Source organism: Peromyscus maniculatus, chromosome 8 (genome assembly GCF_049852395.1).
Source record: "Peromyscus maniculatus bairdii isolate BWxNUB_F1_BW_parent chromosome 8, HU_Pman_BW_mat_3.1, whole genome shotgun sequence".
NCBI lineage: Eukaryota > Metazoa > Chordata > Mammalia > Rodentia > Cricetidae > Peromyscus > Peromyscus maniculatus.
In genome coordinates, this window is record NC_134859.1 from 74,282,501 (window position 1) to 74,300,839 (window position 18,339).

At 42.4% G+C, this 18,339-nt stretch overlaps 1 protein-coding gene and 1 long non-coding RNA gene across 2 annotated transcripts in view; one reads left to right on the forward strand and one right to left on the reverse strand.

Moving 5' to 3' along the window:
- Positions 1 to 9,067, reverse strand: part of Ppm1e (protein phosphatase, Mg2+/Mn2+ dependent 1E) — a 139,843-nt gene extending 130,776 nt beyond the window's left edge. Inside the window, exon 1 of the mRNA XM_006983206.4 lies at positions 8,477 to 9,067. Within this exon, the coding sequence (XP_006983268.1) occupies positions 8,477 to 8,928 (452 nt within the window). The 5' untranslated portion in view covers positions 8,929 to 9,067. The remainder of the gene's footprint in view (positions 1 to 8,476) is intronic.
- A 229-nt stretch (positions 9,068 to 9,296) lies between these two features.
- On the forward strand, positions 9,297 to 16,901 carry LOC121831656 (uncharacterized). The gene is made up of 3 exons (XR_006075170.2): positions 9,297 to 9,525; positions 9,867 to 9,961; positions 10,636 to 16,901. It is a non-coding gene; the product is annotated as an uncharacterized LOC121831656 (long non-coding RNA).
- Positions 16,902 to 18,339: the final 1,438 nt, after the last annotated feature.

Sequence of the window (18,339 nt, forward strand, 5' to 3'; positions counted from 1 at the left end):
TTGAGACAGGGTTTCTCTGTGTAACAGTCCTAGCTGTCCTGGAACTCAATTTGTAGACCAGGCTGGCCTTGAACTCACAGAGATCTGCCTGCCTCTGCCTCCCGAGTGCTGGAATTAAAGGTGTGTGCCACCACCATCCACCCAGCCCATACATTTCTTATATACCAAAATTACACAATCTTTTCCCTTGCATTTTAGCTCATTTCTGAAGCATATTATTTTTTAGAAAAATTATATTAATTAAGAAAAGGAGAATATGTTTTATGCTTGTGTTACAAAGTTCAATTTTAGACTTTTTATTTTATTCATTTATTTTACTTAATATGTATGTATGTATGTATGTATGTATTTGTGGGGTGGGGTACATACACAGAAACCAGAAGAAGAAACTGAATCCCTCAGAGCTGGAGTTGTAGGCATTATGGGACACCAGTCTTATTACAGAGTACTGGGATTTTAACTCTGAGCTATCTCTCCAGCCCTTAATTGTTGAGAAAAAAATTTAAGTTATTTGTCCATTTCATGAGAACTAAAAATTTTAAACTAGGACATCAAATCCTGAAACCTATTTAATCAGGCACAGGTGAACCACAGTTTACACTGTCCTGGAAATTAGAGATGATACAGCACTGTCAACCTCTCAGCTCTCAGGTTTTCCACGAAATCAATTGCATTCAGAACAAATGACCAATCTCCATAATTACAGCAAATATTAATAGCACTTCATTTCTTTATTTTTTTTTTCTTAGCACTACTGGGGATTGAATTCAATGTCTTCCCTATGCTAAACAAGTAATTACCACTCAGCTATGTCCTCATCCTCAGCTCTTGCTTTTTTGGAGGTGTGGTCTTTCTATGTGTCCTTAAACTTGCTATGGCACAGGCTGGCCTCAAACTGGCCATCCTCCAGCCTCCATCTTCAGAATGCTGGGGGTTACAGGTACATACCACCATGCCTGCTTAATTTCATATTTTATATAATAGATTTTACCATTTCTTCCTTCACTCTTGTGAATTATTTTAGGTACACTTCACTGTAGCTAGAGTTTTCCTGTTCCTGCTGGGCCCATGGTCAGGACAAATCTCTCTCACCCACCAGTCCCACAGCAGCTCAGACCCAACCAAGTAAACACATGGGGACTTATATTGCTTACAAACTGTATGGCCGCGGCAGGCTTCTTGCTAACTGTTCTTATATCTCAAATCAACCCATTTCTATTAATCTATAAGTTGCCACGTGGCTCGTGTCTTACCGGTATCTTAACATCTTCCCATGGCGGCGGCTGGCAGCGCCTCTCTGCCTCAGCCTTCCACTTCCCAGAATTCTCTTCTCTGCTTGTCCGCCTAAACTTCCTGCCTGGCTACTGGCCAATCAGCATTTTATTTATACACAGCGATATCCACAGCACCTCACTATGAAGACCACCGGTCGAATGGTGGAATTATAAACACTAGTTTCTCAGAAGATACGGATGGAACAAGAGCTTGCACAAGGAGTGTGCTCTGAGTACTCTGGAAGGGCACATGGACGGGACACTTAGTTAATCATAGATGTGGGGATGAGGAGGACAGGCTTCCTAAGGAAATGGACATAAATGGACACCTACAGGATACACAGGAGATTAGGCTGGCCTCTGATGGAGCATGTGGCATTCTCACTGGTGGGGGAGGAAAGACTATTGTAAAAGTGCAGATATTAAAGACAGAATAACATATGCACACTAATGAGGGTGACTCCAGAGATAAGGCCGATGAAGTAAGATAGAAAGCCTCACCACCTTTCATTTGGAGACCAACGGGAATAACTGGTAATGGGCACATAGGAAACAATTGGGCTTTGCCTAAAAAAAGGTCCAGACCTTGTCCTTGTTGGGGGCCCAAAACAGCTTGACCACACAGCTGCCATGATAGGCTTAGAGGCCCAGACACAGCTTCTGTGACAGGCTCACTGGCAGGCAACACTCAGACCCAGGAAAAAGCCATAAACTGACCCCACCCAGGGAGGGCCTACATCTAAGGGGAAGTACATGATATCCCAAACATTCTAATCATTGGATAAGGTTAGATAAGATGTCCAGATGTCCCTGAGTCTAACACACATCTATTTCTGTTTTACGGATACCCCTAGACAAATGTCAGCCAATCAGGGTCCTGAACCCTGGAAATCCCCTCACCCCAACCTCTGCTATGATAAACTCTACCCTACCTGAGCTCAGGGCTCTCTGCTCTCACCGCTACGCCCAACAGACAGAGAGACCAAGCTCAGAAATAAAGGCTCTTTGCATTTACCTATGGGATCCAGTCTCCGTGGTGGTCTCTTGGGGGTCCCCATGATCTGGGCATAACACTCAAGTCCTAGGAGGAAACCTTTAAGTCCCCAGAATCTCTGATTACATAAAAAATATTCCTAAATGCAAATGCCAATGAGAATTCTGAAAACTGGGACTTGGGTGACATTCTTAGTTGTCAGTACTCTGAGCATATCACCACATATTTGTCACACAAGTGGGTAAGACATCCCTGAGCATAAAGACACTTGACATCTGCCATTCTCCTACAGTGCTCTTCTTCCTTTGGCTCGTTTTAATCTGTAGCTGGTCCTGGCAATAAACTATACCCATAGTGGTCAGTGAGTTCTATTTGTCTTTCTAGAGAATTATTGGATTTGAGAGTGGCTTTGAGAAACTCCCAAACCTGCAGCTGGTCTCAGAGATGAGGGCAATCTTATATGATCTCTTTCTTCTAAGCTTTGTCAGAACTCTGTCTTTACAGTTGGGATCAGAAGTCTTGGGTTGACTTGGACGTTTAGGACTATGCCCTTAACCTTGCAGTTTAGTTAAGGTCAATTAAGCTGTGGCTAGCAAGATGGCTCAGTGGATATGGAAGCTTGCTGTCCAGCCTGATGACCTGACCTGAGTTCAATCCCTGGGACCCACATGGTAGAAGGATATAACTGACTCCCACAAGCACACACAAACACACACACACACACACCACCACCACCACCACCACCACCACCACCACCACCAAATAAGTATAAATGTGTATATATACATATATGTGTGTATATATACATATACATATATATATATACTAAAATTTTTTTAAGGTTTTTTTTTTTTTTGCTTTTTTTGAGACAGGGTTTCTCTGTGTAGCTTTGCACCTTTCCTGGAACTCACTTGGTAGCCCAGGCTGGCCTCGAACTCACAGAGATCCACTGAGACAGGGTTTCTTTTGTGTATAGCTTTGGAGCCTTTCCTGGAACTCACTCCATAGCTCAGGCTGGCCTTGAACTCACAGAGACCTACCTCCCGAGTGCTGGGATTAAGGTGTGTGCCACCACCGCCCGGCTAGTATAACACTTATATCTATATAAATCTATATAATCTGAGGCTGGAGAGGTGACTTGGTGGTTAAGAGCACTGAGTGCTCTTCCAGAGGATCCAGGTTCAATTCTCAGCACCCACATCTGTTAACTATGCATGTGATGCACCAACATGCTAAGCACGTATATACATAAAATAAACAAAATTTTAAAGAAAGAAAGAAAAACTATATAGTCTAGTCCTAGAGTAGTAACTTTGGCCACAAAAGGGTAAATAAAATAGAGAAGCGATGACCGTGACAGTGTGGATACGAAGAGACACATTTATGAGATATTTACAAGGCTACATTAACAAATGTGAGGGGTCAAAAGAGAAATCAGGGACGGATTCGCAACAATCCGGTTTCAGGCTGGACCGTAGCTGAGTGGCAGAACACTACCCTAGCACGCAGTCCCCAGCAACCTGAGAAACAAACAAACGCAATACAGGGGGGGGCCAGGTTTGGGTTTTGTTTTAGGCATGGAAGAGGAGGCTGGATGTTAAATCTGAGAAGCCTTTTAGACACCCAGGTAGAAGTTGTTCCATTAGCAATCAAAGCAAGGATGCAGACAGAGTTGGGAGCCATTAGCATAACCACAACAGCCAATCAGGGGACAGAACGATATTGATGAAAGACAAGTCAAGTAGACCTGAAAAGGTCGAGTACAGAGCATCAATATGAAGAAGATAGGAAGGAAGTTTAAAAACTCACATCGAAGTAGCAGCCTCAAGTGTTACGAGAAAGATGGGAACTATGATTAACACTAAGCTGTATTTACATTACCCTTTTTGTTTATGTAAATTTCCTCCACTTTTTAGTAAACACTTATTTTTTTATAAGAAAATTTTTAATTTTTGAAAGGAGTGATATAATTTTCATCCATGTACTCTCCCGTGTATACATGTAAAAATGAGACAAAGCTGAATGATTTTCTGACCTCTCCCAAAGTCATTCATGATTCAACGTAACCGAATTATTAGTGTCTCTAACCAATGATTTTGTCTTCCAAACCATTTTTAAAGTGCCATCTCCAATGCTCCTGCAAACCATCTGGAACCACTTAACTTTGCCAGCCTGCTGCGCTGGCTCTCTCCCCTTGGGAAGCCTGTCCCAGCCGAGATGAGTAACGGAGAAAACAACTACTTTGAAAATGTGATACCATGCAGCTTTGCAATAAGACTTCAGCATATTTGTTTCTCACGGATTAAAACAAATCGATCCTTAGTACTGTATTATATAGTATCATTGTATTATACACAATACTGACTTATTAACCTACACAAGTAGCCTCATACTCTGACATTCAAATCGAATATAGTGTCAGTTATAATTTTTTTATTTGAGAATTAAAGGGTCAAGAGAAAGAAGCCAGGCGTGGAGGCATACCTTGAAATCCCAGTACTCGGGAGATGGAGACAGGAGCTCTTTCTCATTGGTGTGTATGTGTGTGTGTGTGGGGGGGGGGTTTATTGACATTTTTAAATTATTCTTTCAAAATGTTACATGTTTGTATATAGCAAAGTATACCTATGCACAAATTTTCCATTTTGAAGTTTAAAGGTAAAAATTTTATCTTAAATATTACTCTAAAAAAACTTTTTGGCCAGATGGTAGCCGACCCCTTTAAGTCTAGCACTTAGGAGACAGAGTCGAGTAGATCTCTGTAAGTTCCAAGCCAGCCTGCCTGGTCTACAGAGTGAGCTGCAGGACAGCCAAAGCTACATAGTGAAAAAAACCAAATCTCCCCGAAAAAGGATTTACTTTTATTTTATGTGTGTGATCTGGGATCAAAGGTGTGCACTACAACCACCGGACAATCTAGACAACTGTTTTTAAATCACTTCTGGGTTTACCAAGATTAGAAATGATAGATGTTCTTATTCTTAAAGTCGAGAGAACCAAATTATGGAGAAAAAATGTGTTACTATACCACACTTTTTAAAGTAACATTTCTGCCAGGCATGGGATTGCGCGCCTTTAGTCCCAGTAATTGGGAGGCAGAGACAGGCAGATCTCTGTGAGTTTGAGACCGGCCTGATCTACATAGTGAGTTCTAGGCCAGTCAGGGCTACACAGTGTCTCAAACAAAAAATGGTAGAACTGCAAACCAGACCTGATTGCCCAAGCCTGTAATCCTTGATCTGGAGAAGCTGAGGCAGCGAGATCCTACCTTTTGAGATCCTGTCTCAAAACAATAGTAACAAGAACAACAACAACAAAAAACAGGCAAATAGAAACTTTTTTTAAAAAATTTCTTTGTTGGAGACTCTCAATCCCTTTAGCAGCATATCTCAAATATTGACAGGAAAACACTAGACATATAAACTGGTATCAAATTCAGTGTTATTTTCTTTTTCTACAGTCTCAATCATCAAACTGGTTAACACAGTCCAAATTATCAAATTAGGGCTGGGGATATAGCTCAGTGGTAGAGCATTTGGTGAGCATGCATAAGGTCCTGGGTTCAATTTCCAAAACAGGCGGAAGGGAAAAAAAACTGAGAGAAGTTGGGGGAAAAAAAAACATGTATATATATATATATATATATATATATATATATATATATATATGTGTGTGTGTATATATAAATTTTTTGACACAGGGTTTCACTGTGTTGGGGAGCCCTGGCTGTCCTGGATCTCACTCTGTTGACTAGGTTGGCTTCTAACTCACAGAGATCACCTGCTTCTGCTGGGATTAAAGGTGTATGCCACCACCACCCAGCTGAGAAAATAAACATTTTTTAAGTCTTCATTAAGTATTTGTAGTCAGAATTCTAAGGACTGGAAATAAGACTCGGTGGTTAAGAGCACTTACTGCTCTTTCAGAGGACTGGAGTTGGGATCCCATCATCCACATGTAGGCAATTCACATCGGCCTATAATTCCACCTCCAGAAAATTCTAGACCTCTGGCCTGCACAGACATCTGCACTCGTGTATACATACCCATACACAAGCACATTTTTTTAAAAAAAGAATTATTTCCAAGTATTTCTTTAGACATTTAAGAAGGCAACATTCCAATTATGTCAAGGTGTTTTGAGATTCAGTGATTATGCTGGCAACTGTTGGGATCATTTGTACATTATTTTATTCCAAATCTGGACAGAGGCATAGTAGTCTCACCTGTAAAATGAAGTGCCTGAATAGAAAAATGACCTAACTCTATAGAGTCAGCTGGTCCTGATTCTTGTGACTAAGTCTTAAGCCTTTTTTATAAGAATTAAAACTAAGAATGTCATTACACATTTTGAAACTTTTAACCCACTGAAGACCTTAAAGATACTTTACATAAACAAGCCAGCCATTTTCTCTGCTAGCACTGGAACAAAAAGTCTGACCTTATATGAAGTCAGAGTATAAAATCTCCGATATAAGGGGAAATAATATTTTCTAACTTTAATTTTGCCAGTTTTATCTCAAATACAGGCTTCTGTTCTCCATTGGTGATCATCTTATCATTTTAATCATTTTTCTAATTTATATGTACATTAAAATTAATCTTGTTTCCTTTTCACATTTTAAAAAAACCACCCACATCTTACCATCTCATTTTGTACATCCCATTATGTACATCTCAATTTTAAAAGCCTTGAAATGTTCAGGACTGTACTACGTTAATGCAGGGTAGGGGAGCATTTTCTACTGCTTAAACTGTGTCCCTTCAATTCTGGAAGTGCATACGTAAAGGATAAAACTGTCCAAATAGTACTAGTCTGAGACAAATCCCTTCACTTTGGTAAACATTTCCACTATATTTTAAGTAGAAGCTCTAGTGTCTTTGAATAACATAGAAAAAATGGCATTCTGTAGGTCCTTTTCTTTGATAGTTTACAAAAGAAGAAATACTCTAAACCGTTAATGCTGTTTACCCCTGGGTGGTGGTATTACACGCCATTTTATTTTTGCATTTCCCCAAAACACATTATTCCCTTGGTAATTGAACATTATTTTAAAATTGATTAGCAGATGGTTTATAAAGTGTGGCATCCACATGGTCCAATTCTACAGATCTGCTCAGTGGCCTTTTCACTTTGAAAAGCGGCTGCTTTAACAGAAGAATGGTTTGATCAGGTGTCTACCAGGTCAGGCGACGACAAAACAGCTCCCCTTCTCCAGGCCCTTCTTTTAGGCTTTGGAGACATCCAGGAAGTGGGTTTGAACTTAGCTGCAGTGAATCTTGCAGTAGTAAACTTTTTGGGGTGGTCAGAGTAACACCTTTCATTACAACTATTAGCTGGATGGCGAAAGACACTCGGGCTTACCGGTGCTTGCAGAGGCATTATTTTGGAATAATTCCGTTTGGAAAGAAACGCAATTGCAAACCCTTTCTATTTCAAGCCCATAAAAAAGCAGAACTCAGATGAAAGGCAAAGCCTTGACCTTTCTATTTTAGACCTTCATCTGGGTAGCTAAGCCATCTGCTTTCCCCCCTACCTCCCACCCCATCTACTTAATGGACTGAAAATACTGCACTTAATTGCAATTTTATCGAAGCAGGCTGACTTTTCTACTTTAACGAATTACGACCGCGTCTTTTCACCTAAAGGCTTGCTTGGTGGGGGTTTTACTTGCCCTTCCTTCCCAATTCCTTCCCACCGTGTCTCTCAATTACGAGCTGTCAAATGTCTGTAAAGTATGGTACTAGGCTGTCGCGTAGGAAAGCCATCTACAGAGCTTTTCATTTCAACCGTGAGCACCTGACGGAAAATCTAGGGGTCTGGGCTCCTCTGGCCACCGGGACGGCTTTAGCTTTGTTGAGGTTACGCAGGAAGGCATCTCACAGTCTAGAAGGGAGTCGCGCGTCCCCGCCGCCCAACAAGGAAAGCAGCCCGGGAAAGGGCAGACAGACGAAGGTGGTGGGAGGAAACCCCAGGAAGAAGGGCGCTGGGAAGAATGGGGAGCGAGGGAAGACCTTCGCAGGAAGGAGCCAGGGAAGGGTGTGCGAAGTGGCCGGGAAGCTGGTCGAGAGAGCCGGGGGAGAGGGGCCGGGTGCAGGCGCGGGGACCCCGCCCGGGTGCCCCGCGGGGACGCGGGTGGCGGGGACGGGGACCCAGGCCGGCGACCCGGAGACGGCGGCCCACCCGCGGCCGAGCCCCGTTACTTAACTATTTGTAGAGCTGCTGCAGGCACAGGTCCAGGCTCTCGCCCTCCACCTCCTCTCGGGTGATGCGCTCCGACAGCGGCCGCGGGAGCGGGGGCAGCGGCGGCAGCTGGGGCTGCGGCGGCGGCGGCACGGCCGAGTGCCCCGGGGCCGCCGCTTCTTCCTCCACCTCCTCCTCCTCGCCCTCGGCCGCCGCCTCCTCCTCCACCGCCTCCTCTTCGGGCTCGGGGTCTTGGTCCTGCTCCCCCTCCTCGGCCACGGCTCCTGTCGCAGCGTCCTCCCCCGGTTCCTCCCCCGAAGCCTCGGCCGCCTCAGCCGCGACCAGCTCCGCTTCAGGCTCGGGCTCGGATTCGGGTTCGGGCTCTGGCTCGCCGCCGCCGCACGGTCCGCGGAACTCGCCCAGGAACAGCTCCAGGAAGCGCCGGTAAGTTTTCTCCTCAGGGATGCAGCCCGCCATCGTTGCTCATGCCCAGAGGTCCACCGGGAAGGGGGTGGCGGGTGAGCCCAGCAGGAGGAGGGGGCTGCTTCGGAGCCTCGCCTCCCGCTACGGAGGGGGAACGGCAGCACCGGCACCGGCGATCAGCACTGGGTTGCCTGGAGAGGGCTCCCGCAGGCGTGCGCGCCACCGAGCTCGGACGTGCGCGGCCCGGGGGCGGGGGCGGAGCGCGCCACCCCTCGCCGGTCTGGAGGGAAAGTTGGTGGCGGGCGCGCGCACGGGGTCCAGCGGCGGCCCACCCGCAATCCCTACCGAGAGCTCAGCCCACGCTGCCTAGAGACTGTCGTCATGGCAACCGGTTCTAATTAAGAATTCCAGGGTCTTTCCCGTCGAGTCGGTGGAGTGGTGAGGACACTGGACTCCCGCACTCCAACTTCGAATGGTCCTCCTTGGGTGAAGACCCTAGTTTCATGTCAGGAGTGAACTAAGGCATCTCTGCTGGTTCCACTAGGAGTGTATTGAATTGAGATTCCTTGCTTGCCTTGCCTTGGCATATCTGCTGATATGACAGCACTCAGTAAACACCTTTTACTGAGGATACACCTCGAAAAATTAGAGGTGGGGGCACAAGCACCTAAAAGGGTAGTCTCCTTCGCTTAGGTTCTTTCATTTGATTCTAAGTATCCCCGTTTCTCAAAAAGATGAATGTGAGGAATAAAATAGTAATTTACTCGCTTTAAAGTCCAGACTCTCCAGCAGTGGCGTTGGTGTTGGAACCCACATCTAAGTCTCGAAAGCGTTTAGAATCTTTTCCCTTAACTCTGCTCTATGGAAATTTATCTGTGCCTCGTGTCCACACAAAATCTTCTTTATATAGGGCTTTGCAGTTTACATGTGTTCATCTCTATAATCCCGACCACAGCCTGAAAGGATATTACCGTTATGATTCTGTTTTACAGATAAGGAAACAAGCCTTAAAAACAGTGACTTTGCTCAAGGTCAGAAGCAAGCAGTACAAGGGCTCAATCCATGGTTGAAATGGTAGATTTCACTTGTAAGTTTTCGGTCACGCTACACTCCCTCCTTAGCTTCTGTACAACGCACATCACACCCTGTCTTATCATCTCCAGTCTTGTCCCTCTTTTGTGTGTCCTTCCCCACCACCTCCTGTGTCTCTTTTTTTCTTTCTTGGCCTAAAACTGAAATGACTTTAAATTATTCTAATTTTCTTACCAAACCATACACAAACCTGTTATTTTCGAGCTCTGTGGTGACGGTGTTGGTGGCGGGCGCGCAGAGGACTTGCGTTACAGAGCTGTAAGGCTGATAACATCATTGCTACACACTGCCATGTCCATGGCAGCATATAATTCAGCACAAACATAGTGATTTCTTTCTCCACTCTGAAAAACATGTACTCACAAATTATCCACTCCATCCTCTCCATTTATTGTTTCTGGGTTTCAGCTGGATTTAGGATCTGAAATACCATTTCCAGTCAGTTATTAATGGCAGAAGAGGGTGTGTTCTCACCAACTGTTTTCCTATAATACGGTATTTTTAAATCCCTGACCTGATACTGTTATTTTAAGATTAAGTGGGTTGGACTTACTAATGGTATCATGTAAAATAGAGTTCTATGCTCTCTCCTAGGTCAAGATTAAGTAATACATGATAGAAAGTGTATAGTAAATAATGCACTTGGAGTTTTTTCTATTTTTTCCTAAGGTAAATGGAAAGACTCAATCAGTCTGTGTAAAGCAACTTCTCCATGGGATGCCAAGAGCCTTCAAACTGATTTCATTTTCAACCTACCTGTTCACTGCCATTTCAGAAAAATGAGAAAAAAAGCTGTGTGGTGGAACAAGCCCTTAATTCCAGCACTCTGGAGGCAGAGGTGGGTGGTAGGCTGAGTCCAAGTCCTGCTTGGACCACCTATCAAGTTCCAGATCATCCAGGGCTTTGTAATGAGACCTTGTCTAATAATAATAATTAATAAATAATAATGGGGAAAGATTGACAACTTTTTAGGCTGCAGCAACTTTAAGTATCCAATTTTACATTCCAACGAACTATTACTATCCCCAATTTTAACATGGTGACATTTAGTTCAGGAGTGCGTCGCTGTCAACGGTAACAATTCATGTCAAGCTACATCTTCTTCCTTCATAATGTAGTTAGTTGCCGCCTTCATTTAGATGACATTTGTGACATTATGACTCAACCCACACATCAAAGGGAAATGATATATGTTGGTAAAACATTACTTCTAGGAATAAAAGGAAAAACCCACACCTCTGTTACTGGAAATGAGAGGCGTCTTTGCTTGTATTAATAAAGACACTACTTTACAAAGATCAGTATGGAAGCTATTGCATTCCTTTAGCAAAGGAGCCCTGTCAGAGGCTGCTGACGGCAGCGCTGGGATCCCAAAGCAGCTGTGCAGGTGGTTTTGCCATTGTCCAGTCTTTAAGTCATTATTTCGAGACAGTTTGCTTCCCTTTCTCCCTGTATCTATTTATTTTTTGCTTAATAGAAAATGTAATGAGTCTTGACACATTCTTAGACTCTCAGAGTTGTTTCCTACATTCAGTTGGTTTTTCTCAGACCACCTGATATTCCTTCCTGGCTCTTAACACAGTTTGTACTTTATTTTTATCTTTGTGTTTATCTCATGATGTGCATCTTCTCTAGAAAATAAGACTATACTGCCATTGTACTTAAAAACAAATTTAGTTATTAGCACTTAATATGATTTTAGTATTTGCCGAAGTATGCAATAAATATTTCATTAAAAATTCAAGTTCTGGGCTGGAGTGATGGCTCAGAGGTTAAGAGCACTGACTGCTCTTCCAGAGGTCCTGAGTTCAATTCCCAGCAACTACATGGTGGCTCACAACCATCTGTAACAAGATCTGATGCCCTCTTCTGGCCTGCAGGCAAACATGCTGTATACATATAAATAAATAAATCTTTTAAAAAAAATTCAAGTTATGAAAAACCATAATGTATATAAAATATACAGTGAATTATTTTGAGATACTTTCCTTACAAAAAAATATGTTCTAACTCCTTATCTTGTTGAAGAAAATGTACATTGTCCTTTCATGAATTTTCATAGTAATGTTCATAAGGGTAAAAATGTTGAATTTAGTAGCTTCTTGTAGAACCCAGACATTTTCTCAAATATTTACCCAAGAGAAATAACTTGTCATAAACACAAACACATACATAAAAAGTTGTACATAAATGTTCACAGTTGTATTTATAACATTTCAGGCATGGGAGCAATATACAAATCTATGAACAGGAAAGATGGATCATTGTAGTATATTCATACAACAGAATACAACTTGTCAATAAAAAAACAGATGAACTAAGCTAAGCATGGTACATGCCTAGAATCTCAGCACTCAGCATAGAACAAGATTAAGAGTTGACTAGATGTGGTGGTGCACACCTTTAGTTCCAGCTCCAGAAAGGCAGACGTGGATGGATCTCAGTGAGTTAAAGGCCAGCATGGTCTACATAGCAAGTTCCAGGACAGCTAGGGATATATAGTGAGACCCTGTCTCAGAAAAAAAAAGGGGGGGGTTAGGGGGGGTTGAAGCCAAGCCTTGGTACATAGTGAAATAAAGGCCAGCCTGGGCTATATGAGATCTTCCTATGTCAAGACAAACAAATAAAAACAAAACAAAACCCACACATGTTGAGAGGACTGGAGATATGGCTCAGCATTTAAGAGTACTTGCTTCTCTTGTAGAGGACCTGGATTCAATTCAGAACATCCACAATGAGGCTCAAAACTGCCTGTTAACTCCAGTTCAAGGGGGTCCAATGTCCTCTTCTGGCCTCTTTGGGCACTGGGCATGTACTTGGTACATGCACATAGATGCAGGCAAACACATATACATATAATAAAAATAACATACTGAAAAACAAAAAGTATACAAAGACGGGCTGGAGAAATGCCTCAGCTGTTGAGAGCATTTATTACTCTTGCAGATGACATGAGCTTGATTCCCAGCACCTACAGGGCAGCTCACATCCTCTTATAACTCCAGCTCCAAGGAATTCAACACCCTCTTCTGGCTTCTGCAAATATGAGACATGCACATGGTGCATATACATGCCTGCAGACAAAACACTGATACACATAAAATAAAATATTTTCAGTTGCACCAAAGAATATGTATTATTTTATCCATATGGTATCCTAAAAAACAGGCAAGACTAAACCAGATGTGCTATGGTGGTACATGTCTATAACACCAACATTCAAGAGGCTGAGACAGGAGGATTGCAAGTTTAAGGTCAGTCTAGGCTACATAGAACATCTCAAGAAAAGCAATCAAATGAATGACAGAAAAGGCTTAACTGTGAGAAAGCAGGAAGGAGCTGGAGTGAATACTTTGAGTTCATTACGCATGTTCTCCATCTCTGAGTGTGGTGGCACACGCCTTTAATCTCAGCACTCGCATGGCAGAGGCAGGTGGATCTTGTCTATCATTTTGGTTCAAGCACAGCCAGAGTTAAAGTCTCAAAAAACAAAAATGTTGTTTTTTGTTTTTTACCTCTTTTGGGGGGCCTGCCACCCAGCTCCCAAATAAATCACATATGGAGGCTTATACTTAATGATAAATGGCTGGCCCTATTTTGGCTTAGTTTCTAGCCAGCTTTTCTTAACTTATTTTATCCCATCTATCTTTTGCCTCTTGGCTTTTTTATTCTCTTATTTTGGTAAATCTTATTCTGATTCCGTGGCTTGCTGTGTAGCTGGGTGGCTGGCCCCTGAAGTCCTCTTCCTCTGGCTCCTTCCTCTCTTTCCAGATTTCTCCTTTTATACATTCTCTCTGCCTGCCAGCCCCCGCCTGTCCTTTCTCCTGCCCAGCTATTGGCTGTTCGGTTCTTTATTAGTCCATCAGGTGTTTAGACAGACACGGTAACACAGCTTCACAGAGTTCAACATAATGCAACATAAACAAAAGTAACACACCTTAAAATAATATCCTACTACACAAAAATGTTCTCTATTTTAACTGGGTGGTTACATGAGTTAAGAAATTGTCAAACTATACATTAAAGATAATAGGGATGTAGCTCAGCAGTAGAGCACTTGCCTAGCATGTAAAAGGCTTAAATATGCATTAAAGTAAGTATATTGTACAAAAATGAAAGGTCAACAATGTTGGTTTTAAGGAGAACTGACTCGGTGTGGAGACTTGTCCTTTCTGCTAGCACAGGCACTCTTTCTCTCCTCGTTCCACTCCGCACGGCCGCAGAGCTGGCCTGTTTAGGCTGCATTCACCGGCCTTCAGTGACAACCACTTCTCAGCTGTCATTTGCCCAGTGGGAGGCACCGACAGGAAATCCTAAGTGAGGACAGCAAAAAGCCCCAGCATGTTCCTCTCCCTTGTCTCAGTCCTGAGCCTGCTGTATCTCCTTTGGGACTGTGCTCCCCTTAAATGTCCCCTGGACTTCAGGCTGTGGACAGTGATCTGAGCCTCTGGGCTCTGAAAACATCATCTTCTGTTTTTCCTTCAGCCTAAGGATGTGGCAGCTTCCAGAATCCTCATCTTTTAAAAACCAGAGAAAATATTTTTATAGGTTTTTTTTTGTTTTATCACTGTATAAATAATTTTCTGCATTTGTTTTAACTAAAATGATACAATAACAAAATCTTAAAACTATGAAAGGATTATATGGGACAGAATTTGAAGTGGATTAAGCTGAAATTACAGCAATTTTAGATCTGAAAGATTCTACTGGAAGAGTTTACTTGAAGTAAAGTTAGCAGTGGATTATTTCCTAAAATTAGAACAGATTATCACAAGTTCAGGGGGCAAAGGAAGCATGTAATATACAGGGCAAAGGGAGGCTTGAAAAACCACCTGAAATGACAGATGCATGTCAGGATTTCATATAATAGGCACAATAAGTTTGGACTTTGGCGAATACTACTAACATACCGGTGTTGGTTTATCAGGAATAGGCACAGGATGTCAGAAACGGGGGCGGGAATGGGGGGAAGAAAGCACACATGCTAACTCTATCCCAGCTTCCCTGTAGACTTAAAAACACTCCAAAGATACTCCATTAATTTAAAATCATAATTTTGCTATATGAATAACTAAGGCATGTAATTTTTAAAAATCTGTAACTTCTTATCTCCAGTTGATATGCTCTAAGTTATGGAAATCTAGAATATATGTCTGTCTTTTCTAAACTATGTCTATCTCATCTATTTATAAGGAAAATGGAAACACTGCTTTTAAAAACCTCTATTGTTATATTCCTAATTCCTAAAGTCAATGATTTGAACTAATATCACATATCAAATAATAAAATATGCCGTTTCAAAGTTGTTTTATATTTTTAAGGAAACAGCATAACAATAAGATATATTTAGTTCACATCCGATGTCCTACAAGTCAATGCTTATACAAATGCTTAAGGCTAGGCCTAATGATGAATGTTAAATAGGCAGGCCCATCTCTGAGTTCAAGGCCAGTCTGGTCTACAGAGCAAACTCCAGAACAGCCAGGGCTACACAGGGAAACCCTGTCTTGAAAAACAAAACAAATATGTATGTTGCGTTTTACTATTTTAAAAACTGAGTTTAGGGCTGAAGAGATGGCCTAGTAGATTAGAGCATTTGCTCTTCCAGGGGACCTGAGTTTAGTTCCCAGCACCAACTTCAGGCTGGTCATAACCTCCTGTAACTCCAGCTCCAGAAGATCTAATGCTCTCTCCTGATCTCTGAGGGCACCCACACATATGTGGCATATACATATATACTTTTAAAAATCTTTTAAAAGGCCAGGCATAGTGGCACGTCTTTAATCCCAGAACTCAGGAGGCAGAGACATCTCTGTGAGTCTACAGAGTGAGTTCTAGGACATCCAGAGCTTTGTAGAGAGACCTTGTCAATAAGTAAATAAAATAAATGAAATATTTTTAAAAATGAATCTACAAAATAAATACTATAAGCTATTAAAAGAGAATATCAAGCTATTTTTCTAGTTCTAACTCTGTCAAGAATGTTTTGGTTTTGGTGGTGGATAAATGCATAAAAGTGCATTCTATAGAGCTGAGTGGTGGTGGTGCATGCCTTTAATTCCAGCACTTGGGAGGCAGAAGCAGGTGGATTTCCAAGTTTTAGGCTAGCCTGTTCTACAGAGTGAGTTCCAGGATAGCCAGGGCTACCTGTCTTGAAAAACCAAAAGAATAAAAAAGTTAAAAAAAAAAATCCTATAGTGAAAATATAAAATCTAATGTTAAGCTCCAGTTTCCATTTTGAATGGCTACTCTAACTGTATAGAGAAGGCCACTAAGTTGTAAGTTTAGGGGTCTGGTTAATTTTAGCGTGTGAAGGGTTTTGTTTTTGTTTTGGGTTTTGGTTTTAGAGACAAGATTTCTCTGTATCCCTGGCTGTCCTGGAAGTAGATCTGTAGATAAGGCTGGCTTCAAACTCAGAGGTCTACCTACATCTGCTTCCCAAGTGCTGGGATTAAAGGTATAGGCCACCATCACCCATTGAAGTTTTTGTTTTTTAAATTGCAAATTTTTTAATATAATAAAGTTTAAAAATGTAAGTGAAGGATAATATGTAAATAACTCTTAAAATATTAATCTGTAGGACTGGAGAAATGGCTCAGGAGTTAAGGGCACTTGTGCCTCTTGCAGAGGACTTGAGTTTGATCTCCTAGCCCATGTCAAGAGGCTCACAACCACCTGTCCAACACCAACCATGGAATTGAATGCCCTCTCTTGGCCTCCATAAGCACACACACATACTAACACAAACACTGAAAGAGTGATGCCTGCTCTTTTTTTTTTTGGGGGGGGGGGTTGAGACAGGGTTTCTCTGTGTAGCTCTGGCTGCCCTGGATCTTGCTCTGTAGACCAGGCTGGCCTCGAACTCACAGAGATCCACCTGCCTCTGTCTCCCAAGTGCTGGGATCAAAGGCTACACTAAGCCTGGCCAATTAAAACTTTTTCATCTAAAAAAAAGTGTCATCATCAAATCACATAGTAGAGTGTAGGAGCCCACAAAGGCTTCCTAGTGAGATCTGAGCTTGCTTTACACAGCAGGGCTGCATTAGGGAATGGCTGGACCACGTGCATGGTCACCAGGTACCTGGGATGGTCTGCACTTGGCTGTGCGGGGGGGTGGGGGGTGGGGGTGGGGTGGGGGGGTGGGGGGGGGTGGGGGGGGGTGTCTTTTGCTCTACCCCCTGGCATTCCTCTAAAGCCCTTTAGTAGAGACAGAAGGGGCTGGTGGGTTTTGACCCAGGCCCTCCCAAGCTGTGCTGTGTTTTTCTCTCTCCTCTACTTCTATCTATATATTTCTCACTTCTCCTTCCTCAAGAGTGCCCTGGGGGGAAAGGAGGAGCTGACCTCCCTCAGTAGAGTACCACAGAATATCTGACAAGACTACAATAGGAATTACTTCAGGGTCTGGAGAGATGGCTCAGCAGGTAAGAGCACTAGCTGCTCTTCCACAGGATCTGGGTTCAATTCCCAGCACCCATATGGCAGCTCATGACTATAACTCCAGTTCCAGGGGACTTGGCATCCTCACATAGACATACATGCAGGCAAAACACCAGTGCACATAAAATAATTATTAAAAATTATTCTGAACAGGAGCTTCAATCAATAGGTATATTTTAAAAATCATCCCCAGTTGCTGAAAAAAAAAAGATTGCTATAATAATTTTTAATTCCGGCCGGGCGTGGTGGTGCACGCCTTTAATCCCAGCACTCGGGAGGCAGAGGCAGGCGGATCTTTGTGAGTTCCAGGCCAGCCTGGGCTACCAAGTGAGCTCCAGGAAAGGCGCACAGCTACACAGAGAAACCCTGTCTCGAAAAAACCAAAAAAAAAAAAAATAATAATAATAATTTTTAATTCCTTTCCTCTTTCAGGCTATAGTCATTTGCAGGAATGAGCCAAAGCTACCAAAATTAAAATTCACTCCAAGTAGTAACAAGCCATATGAACTAAATTTTATTAGTTTTAAGGCAAATAAGTGCCCTAAACAGGTTCTAACCTTTAAAAAAAAAAAGTTTTAACTATAGATAACAAACATTCTTTTTATCTAGCCACCAAAATATGAACTAGGACATCCTTATAGAAGAGGGTAGAGGGTGATGGTAATTTCATACTATAAATGTTGGCATGTGGCATGTTCTTTCTATAATGAATCTTCTAAAGTGGACTGGCCACTAAAAAATCCACATCAATATTTGCTGACTAATTTCCACTCTACAAATCACCAAATACTTCTTGGTAATAAATATTTACCTTTACTATCACCTAACTTTCAATTACTTTTGTATATTGACGTTGAATGAATACATGTAAAAATTCATGATACTGCCGGGCGGTGGTGGCGCACGCCTTTAATCCCAGCACTCGGGAGGCAGAGG